Genomic DNA, 9497 nt, shown 5'->3' with positions numbered 1-9497 from the left:
TTTCTTTTTCCTTCTTTTCCTTTTGTTGTCAGGAGAGCGTCTTGTCTGGCCGAACCTTCCGGAGTGGTGCTTTTGGACTTGCACTGATTATTATTTTATTTGTTTTTCTTCATTTTTTTTTATTTTTTTTTATTTTACTCCTGAGATACTTCTTTTCTTACGAGCGATTGAGAAGATTCGGTCGTGCAACATGTACTCGAGCCTGGCCATACCTTCCAACCCGTCCCCGTACGGCCACGACACCGGGAACTACGTGCACGCGCCGACTAGCTCGCCCGTGTACGTGCCCAGCACGCGCGTGCCCGCCGCCGTGCTGCAGTCGCTGCCCTACCTGCAGCCGTGCGAAGCCACACACCAAACGCACGCCCTCGCGGGACACCACCACGCATGGCCACCGCAGTCCGCCGCCGACGGTTCGTCGTTCGGCGCCGGGAGCCCGCACGCTCACGCGCCCACTGCCGCTTTCTCTTACCCACACAGTCCACCGGCGACCGGTGTCGGAGGCGGCTGTAGCGCTCGCGACCATACGTCCTACCAGAGTCCGCTGGCGCTGGGTGGCGGCCCGCGCGGTCACGATCAGTACGGCGGCGCTCTGGTGCGCTCGGTGAGCGCCTCGTATTCGAGCCCGTACGCGTACATGGGCCCCGACGTGAGCGGATCATGGGCTCCTGGTCATTTCGACAGCGGTATGATCGGACTACAGGGACGCCAGGGCACTCTGACAGGCAGAAGAACCGGCCTAGGTTCGTATCTCCCTATTATCTCTCTTTCAATTCACATTTCCTAAGCATTTTTTAACATTTTCTATGTGTTTTTATCTCATATTCTTTTATTTTGCAAACATGTTCACCTCACCTGGTCCACTGAATTTGCCCTTAGACTCACCACATCCCACCTGAAGCCGAGATTTTATTATAACAGATAAATGTCCTTCATTTACCAATTAAACTTTGAACAGCAAACCACTTGTCAAGCACTGGCAGCTATTAAAAAGCAACTGCGCCTGTAGCTCGATTTATATATACCAATATTTAAATGAGAAAATCCTATTGTTTGCAACACTATACAAATTACATATGGCTTGAGTGTGTGTGTGTGTGTGTGTGTGTGTGTGTGTGTGTGTGTGTGTGTGTGTGTGTATAATATAGTTAAAAATAATAATTTAAATAATGTATGATAACTAAATGTATTATTGCGCTACTCAAACTATAAATAAAACTACACAAAATATTCTAACATGGCAATTCTACAAAGCTGCAACTTCTTATTTTCCCTATCTATCTATCTATCTATCTATCTATCTATCTATCTATCTATCTATCTATCTATCTATCTATATATATATATATATATATATATATATATATATATATATATATATATGTATATATATATATATATATATATATATATATATATATATATATATATATATATTTTGTTTTGTTTTGGGGTTTTTTTGTTTTTTTTGTTTTTTATTTATTTATTTGTTTTATTTATTTATTTTTTTTTTTTTAACTCAACTACTCTAATGGTATATGATTTGTAATGCAACCAACTTCTCCTTTTTTTTTCTTTTTCTAACTCATCAAGCAAAAATGGTTGGAATTAAAGGGAGGAGTTTGGTTTGATGTTTTGATCTTTAGTTTATTGCACTAATGTAATGACAGCTGAATGGTTTTTGAGCTTCTCTTCGGCTCCACAGCCGCAAGAACAGAACAGAACGGCAAGCTGTTGTGATCGTGTCAGTCGGTTGATGCGTTATAGTACAATGGTTATTCCTGTTAATCAAAGCTAAAAGCTGTGCTCTTTCAACTAATACACATGTACCGCTAATACACTTTAGATGCTAATGAAACCACTGGAAACATCGTGGTGTGAATTGATGAAAGTGCTAAACGTGCAGACTTCTGAGCATTGACAACTGCCTCATTGCCACCTTGATCAGGCTTACCTAAACCAACAATTAACGCTCATCGTCTGATACACACGGTTGAAGCAGGAGCCTAGGAGCTTCCACACTTCTGCAATGTGTGTATGCCGTGTAATTTGGTACGTTGCTTGTCATAACACACCGCTGGACTCCTTCACATTAGAGTGATGTTATCTTTAAAAGAGGACTTCACCTACAAAGTATATTGCCCTATAAATTTCGCACATTTTAGTAACGAGCTTTTGGTTTTATGTCTTTGGGTCTATAATGGCATATAAAATTTCCTGTAATAACAGAACAACCGAAGGAAATGTTCTGAATTATCATAAATATTTTTCTTAGGAGGCAGATGGTGTATTATTATTATTATTATTATTATTATTATTATTATTATTATTTTCTTCGATGGCGCTGAAATTCGTTCATCTCGAACTGAAATTTGGAATTCCAGTCATTAATTGCAGGAGGGCGTCGCGTGTCATGTGGTCTGATTGATTGGGGACTCCTGGATCTTTAACACTGATAAGAACCCCATAGTCATTCGACCCAGCCATTTCACACACACACACACACACACACACACACACACACACACACTGCTTAACCCCAGTGTCCCCAGTATTGATGCATTTCGCGTGCTGTCTCATTGGGTCTGCGTGCGCCAAATACAGCATATTTTCTCCAACTTTGCGATAATTTTGGCACAATATTTCCAGTATTTTTGAATAATACTAAAATAAATTATACTAATAATAGTCCGTGTAACACTAGTGTAAAACTGGTGTTATTATCTTACAGGCATTATTAAAATATTTTTTTTGGACAGGGTTAAACATTTTTTGTTTCATGCGACATTTGGCTGTTAGTTGCCAAATGACGTGGAATTTAGTTCCACCACATATGATGATGATGACATGATTATTATTATTATTATTATTATTATTATTATTATTATTATTATTATGTTCCCTGTACTCTATAAATTGGAATGCGTTTTTATATGAACTGTTTCTAACTGAATAAGCGAAATGGTCACTTGCGTTAAATTTAATCAATGATGCAATAGTAAACAAATGAATAAATAACCAAACACATGAAACGTGGCGATTGGACTTGAAAAACCTAAATGTGTTTGTTGCGTGCAGATATGTTGGATGAGATGGCGTTGGAGGGTCGCGAGTGTGTGAACTGCGGCTCCATCTCCACTCCGCTGTGGAGACGCGACGGAACCGGACACTACCTGTGTAACGCCTGCGGCCTCTACCACAAGATGAACGGCATCAACCGGCCTCTCATCAAACCCCAGAAACGACTGGTGAGTGCCCCAGTGCCCCAGCTTTACTACTGCAAGATGCATCGATATATATATATATATATATATATATATATATATATATATATATATATATATATATATATATATATATATAAAATTTAGCCATATCATCAAACCCCAAAATGCAAACACTGGAAAAAATGTTTGTGTACTATATATATACATGCATGTGTATGTATATATGAATGTAAATGCAAACTAGAGACAGGGAAAGAGTGCTTATCTCAGGGCTACTTGTAGGAGGTCACAGAGGTAGACAGACCTTCACTGCTGTCTTGCTTCCCAAGAGCTCTCTCTCTCTCTCTCTCTCTCTCTCTCTCTGTTTGTGTGTGACTGCAGCTGGGAATTAGCACAATTAGCACCAGTTCCACTCTGTTTTTATTTGCCGTTTGGTGACCTTGTCCTTGAGTCTCTCCGGACTCAAAACTCCATGTTGTAGATTCTGTGAGTGTGAGCATTAGCGAGAAAACTTCTTTGCCCAGTGCAATGAAAATTAGGTTTTTCTTTTTCTTTTTATCAAACCTCTGAGCACATGTTTTGTCTTTTACAAACTTGCAAACTTGTCACTACTTGTTACCATGGTGTGTAATTTGACACTGTATGTAATTAGAATTTGGATTTAGTGACTTTACATTTTGATAGTTAGTAGGAAAACATGTATGTCTACACTGAAGGTATTTATTTGAAAATAATTGTTCTAAATCTTATTAATTTGTATCAAGGACCAGGTTTCCTTTGCACCTGTCTCATTCCTCATTTGCACTGACTCACTGGATGTACACACACACACACACACACACACACACACACACACACACTCACACAATCAGCCCATTTGTCATTTCTGTCAGCATGAAACCCACTTGTTGCTATTGTGTGGTCTATATGAACTTTATGTGTGTGTATCTGCAGCAGACTACGTCCCGCCGTGCAGGCCTGTGTTGCACTAACTGTCATACCAGCACAACCACACTGTGGAGGAGAAATGCAGAGGGGGAGCCTGTGTGCAATGCCTGTGGCCTCTACATGAAGCTTCATGGGGTCAGTATCAAGGTTTATATAATATGTTGGATCCTAATCTAATATATTCATGCAATAATTTGTCCTTAGCTCAAGACACTCAGGATTAAATCACTTTAAAGCTTAAAACTTACTTTAAACATATTGGCAGTGTTAAGTTTGTTAACATTTTTATCATATAATCAGAACTGCTTATAAACTGATTTTTTTAAGTAATTTAGTTCTATCATTTTATTCTATACATTTATTTTATTTGACCAAAAATTCATTTATGGCTCTGTGGTTCCAAATAGCTTCTATATATATTCATCACACTTTATGAGCACTATCTTTTCTTGAGATTATTTCTTACTCATCTTTCTGTTATTTTGTAGGTACCCAGGCCACTAGCTATGAAGAAAGAAAGCATTCAGACAAGAAAACGCAAACCCAAGATACCCAAAACCAAAGCTTCCTCAGGTAAGACATGTAAACAGCTGTAATTCATTTTGATTCATATTGTAAATTATTAACACACAATATGACTAAAAATGAACGCACATCTATGGTTTAAAATATTCTGTCCAGCTAGAGATAAGCATACTGTGATTAATGCTATATATAATCTGATATCATTTATTTGATTTATTTGATTTTTTTTGCATTTTTGGGTGACATTTTATGAAATATTGACTCGTCAGTCATCAGTTATGCGATGTGTGTGAAGAGGTGCAGTGATGAGTGATAAATGTTCGGAGTGTATTACGGTATCAGTGATTTTGCACTGCTTTAGTGAAGGCGATGTGGGAAGGGGTGGAATGAAAGTGCAGTTCATTTTTGGGAGAAAGTTAAGATGAGTGATTGGGATGAAAGTGAGGGAGAGGGGGATCGCGAGAATGTGTGGAGAGAAATATGGGGTGTGTGAAAGTATGGAAGACACAAACTTGAGTGAGAGAGAGAGAAATTGAGCGTCCAGTTACACCATTTCGTCTGGATTTAATGGATTTGTGGTTAAAGACGCATACAGTGTCTTTAGAGAGACATACAGTCATCTTTGAATATCAGATAATTATCTGACCTGTGAAAGACTGATCATTTTGAGATGTCTCTTACTGGGCTTGCTTAATTGGATTGTTGGTTTTTTTTCATATTTCATTTCATTTCGTTTTTTAGGGTCTTCCGTGTCCAGCACTACCTCTCCTACCTCCCATCCCATTTCAGAGAATGCTTCAACAATAAAAAGTGAACCCAACATTGCAGCCTCACCGTATGCCGGGCAAACAGTTGTGTCTGTCACACAGGTATCCATTAACACTAAGCTCATTATCACTTACTGATAAATCACATTACACAGCAGCTGATTAATTGATCACATGACCAATCAATAGAGGCTCTGAAGGAGTGATTTTTTTTTTTTTGTCTGAAAGCTATTGTGGCGTAATGATTAAAGTTCTCAGACAGTTCTTAGTCTATAATAGGAAAGCAAAGCAACTACACATAAAAGAAAAATTTAAATTCCACAAATAAGATTTACTTGGAAAATCTGTGACCTCTCACCTTAACCACAATAATTCATAAGCAGTCATAAAAGATGGCTTGTAGAAAAATGTCTGACCATAAAAATGTAATAGATATGCGAAAAACATTGTTATAAATTTTTTGAAAAGTTAGAATAGATTGAAGATTACCCATGTTTCTTTTTTTGCTTTCCTTTCAAAAGGTTTCAACACAGTTAAGCAGCACAAACTCGGGCCACGGGGACATTAAATACGAGGACTACTCTTTCACCCCGACATCCATTGGCTCACAGAACACCTGGTGCGCACTGTCCCAAGCGTGATGCCATCGGAGGCACTGCCATTCCTGAAAAATCACCCAAGTGCAATCAAAGGAAAAAAGACTTTATGACGAGAACTACCTATTACACAGCCGACTCTAACAAGCAAAACAGACTCCGCTGGACACCAGTCAATCGGAATCTATGAACTGTTAATACAGTTTGTACAGAGAGTGTAACTAATGCTTCAGTGTCTTGCTTGTTCACTGTAAAATTTCAGGTCATTCACATTTGTGGTGTAAGCAACAGTGGACAGGTTTTCATTATTTTTTTAAACCAAAATGAAGGACGAAATCAAATGCACATTATAATATACACAATCATTCATGATATGCTACTTTACAAATGATTCATTTGTAAGAAACATTATTTATGTTGAGATAGGAACAATCCAGACAAACCAAGGTATTCAATATAATCTTTGCGTTTTTTTTTTTTTGTCAGGGGATATTTTATGGTCATTATGACATTTGAACACACACACACACACACACACACACAAACACACCGGCTTTTAAAGTTTTTGCATTGCTTCTGCTGATTTGCAATGCTGTTCTTTACTCCGAAGTGCAATGACTATTCTGAAGCTTTTGAAAAGGGGCGCAATTATTTTAATTATTTTAAAAGTTAGGGTTTTTTTTTTTTCTCTTTAAATATATTAACCTTAATTTTATTTTTTTGCTGTACTTTGTTGATATAAAATTGAATAACACCATTGTTTTATTAAATATAAAATATATCAGATATTGTCCAAGTGTCTTTGTTCCAGACTGCTGATCCTCTTTGAAAATATTTAAGATTTATTAATGAAAGTCTAAATGGCATACCAAAATAGCAAAAGAAAATACACATCTACTAACAAAATGTTATTTTAAGTTATACACAAGTACAACAAATACACGTTTTGCCAAGTTTGTGAAAAAAAAAAAAAAAACATAAAACAATGACATCATAAAGGAAATTATAAAGGACTGTGAAGGATTTTTCCAAAGAAAGGGATTTTTTTTATGCTGTTTATGCTCACACATATTTTATTAACTAAACACAGCTGTAAGCAGGATATGCAAAACTTATTTTATACCTGACATTGTTCAAAAAGTGAGTATTTAGTAATAATCTAAAGATTACGTTTTTAATTTAAACATTTACATTTATTGATTCGGCAGACACTTTGTTTTTAAAGTGATTTACACATAAACCAATCCAAACATTAAAAACATTCAAAGTATACAAATATAACATAATAACAGAAATGAAAGAAAATCCCTGCTATCTGTAGTTTCTACAGAATTAGAATAATATTTATTGCAAAGTTAAATGGGTTTCATGTACAAAGAATTTTTCATGGTGTGCTGGTGCAAACAAATATAAGGAACACTGTAAATGTTAGGAAAATAAAATAAAGGAATAAATAATACGTATATTTTTATATTAGATACATTATTTATTTGTGATTTAGCTTTGAAGTCTGTAAGAGGGAATATTAGGCATATTTTCAATGTTAAATTTTTTATATTGCATTTGACAAAATGCAGGTATTTTTTATTTAAAGAAAACTCATTTCAATTAAGAAAAAAATCTGTTTGCTACATTTCTGTATACATAGCCACATTTATAAAAATATATATAATATATGCATTTCTTCTCTCTCTCTCTCTCTCTCTCTCTCTCTCTCTCTCTCTCTCTCTCACACTTACTCTCTTTCTCTTGCTTGTGTTGGCGATCAAAGGTTGCCTTCCAGCTTGGCTTTATGGTGATGAGGGTTTGACCCAGGCTGGCACGAGTCAGTTTGTTGGCGACACAGAGGCTCCACACACCACCTTTATTGCTATTGGTCAAATTATCCTCTCTTATCTGTTGCTGTCATGGTTTCCATTGCCCCCGCAACAAGTCGCAGGACTCAGTATTATAAGAAAATGCATTTAACCCTATTCCCTATTCAATCAACTATTTCCATTCATGCAATTAATTTTACATATTTTAATACTGAATGGAGAGGTGAGAGCTCACACTGTATATATACTGTATTTCCTCAGTATATATACATATACTAATATAATTGTATAGTGTCAAATGGAGAACAGAAATACTGTTTTGATTGTATACAAAACAATGTTAAAATCATCTTGGTTTTCTTTTTGTATCTTTAGAAAGAAAGATCTAATTGATATTGAATATGAGAAAAATAGGTCTAATTGATATTGATATTGATCTGAACCTAATATATGAACAAACATACTAGGTATAAATTCGAAAAAAAAAAAAAAAAAATATCAGAAATATATGTTGTGTTAACTGATTACCTAAATAAGACATTACAAACATAATGCATGGTTATTCTAGCAGTTTAACTGCCAAACCTTTGAATAGTTATACCATTACATGACTGAATGTACTACAATCTGAAAATGGAACGTGGTACAATCATAAGGTTTCACCCTTAAATGAATCACATCTAAGTCCTTTTACACTTATTTCACCCTTTTTGATCTGCATAAACAAGGTTTCTTTTTTTCCTTAAAGAGTAATGTTTAGACAGGAAAGTGAAAGTAATAGAAAATGTATGTATAGTTTTACGTAAATATAAGCCTGAACCAGACAACCAGGTTCAGAGATTAAACAGTTAGTGTCCAAAACAATACAGATTTCTCTTTCCCCAAAAAGAGCAAAGAGAGATCTCCTAAACATCCAATAACCTATTCAACGTGGAATTCAGTCTCATACACTTCACACACTCATCGTGGAGTCCTTGCTGCAGTAATGGCTCTATTGTCCTTGTGTACACGTGGCTTCAAAGAGCAGCAGGAGTCACGCCAGGGAGCATGACCCTCATGGCCATGTTTGCGTACCATTGTCCTCCATTAAAGGCTACGCATTAGTAGCTTGCTTGATGCCGTAAAATTGCAGGAGCACATCTTTGTGTTTTAGCCCAGGTGGCTGTGTAAAGGTGTGCTTTTGTGTGTGTGTGTGTGTGTGTGTGTGTGTGTGTGTGTGTGTGTGTGTGTGTGTGTGTGTGTGTGTGCGTGTGTGTTCGGGTGAGGGGTCATGATCCCCTCTTATCTTCGAATGGACTTTTCCTAAAGTATTTGAGACTGGAGGTTTCTGAGGTCAGTGCAGTGTCAAGGTTACCGCCTTGTTAAGCATTTGAAACTCTTTCTCTATGCTGTCCTCCGATCATTCTATTCTCCTCCACCTACTCACCTCCTCCCAACCTCCCCGTGAGTGATAGCCTTTCCTTAGCAGAGACTTTTCCCAGGGTCAGCGTCCATGCAGCTCTTGTTCAGTCATTTGTCCTCGCTCTCTTGCTCTCCTTTCTGCTACAGAAAACAGGATATTGTGTTTTAAATGTGGATGGAGCAATCCTGACACAGGGGAAGTTATGTGCCGCTGAG

General features: G+C 37.0%; 1 protein-coding gene across 2 annotated transcripts in view; it reads left to right on the top strand.

Annotated features, from left to right (window-relative positions):
- Window positions 1–6847, top strand: part of gata5 (GATA binding protein 5) — a 7647-nt gene extending 800 nt beyond the window's left edge. Inside the window, exons 2-7 of one of the 2 annotated variants that reach the window (XM_046868948.1) lie at window positions 33–743; window positions 3079–3248; window positions 4185–4310; window positions 4664–4748; window positions 5442–5569; window positions 5989–6847. In XM_046868948.1, coding sequence (XP_046724904.1) covers window positions 191–743; window positions 3079–3248; window positions 4185–4310; window positions 4664–4748; window positions 5442–5569; window positions 5989–6108 — 1182 coding nt within the window. In that variant the 5' untranslated portion in view covers window positions 33–190 and the 3' untranslated portion in view covers window positions 6109–6847. Of the gene's footprint in view, window positions 1–32; window positions 744–3078; window positions 3249–4181; window positions 4311–4663; window positions 4749–5441; window positions 5570–5988 lie in introns of both variants that reach the window. The other variant, XM_046868947.1, reaches the window with a different exon arrangement.
- The last annotated feature ends 2650 nt before the right edge of the window (window positions 6848–9497 follow it).

The sequence above is a fragment of the Silurus meridionalis genome, chromosome 16, assembly GCF_014805685.1.
Source record: "Silurus meridionalis isolate SWU-2019-XX chromosome 16, ASM1480568v1, whole genome shotgun sequence".
In the NCBI taxonomy this organism is placed as follows: Eukaryota; Metazoa; Chordata; class Actinopteri; order Siluriformes; family Siluridae; genus Silurus; species Silurus meridionalis.
The sequence above is the reverse complement of the archived record's forward strand: the minus strand, read 5'-3'. Positions and strand labels throughout refer to the sequence as shown.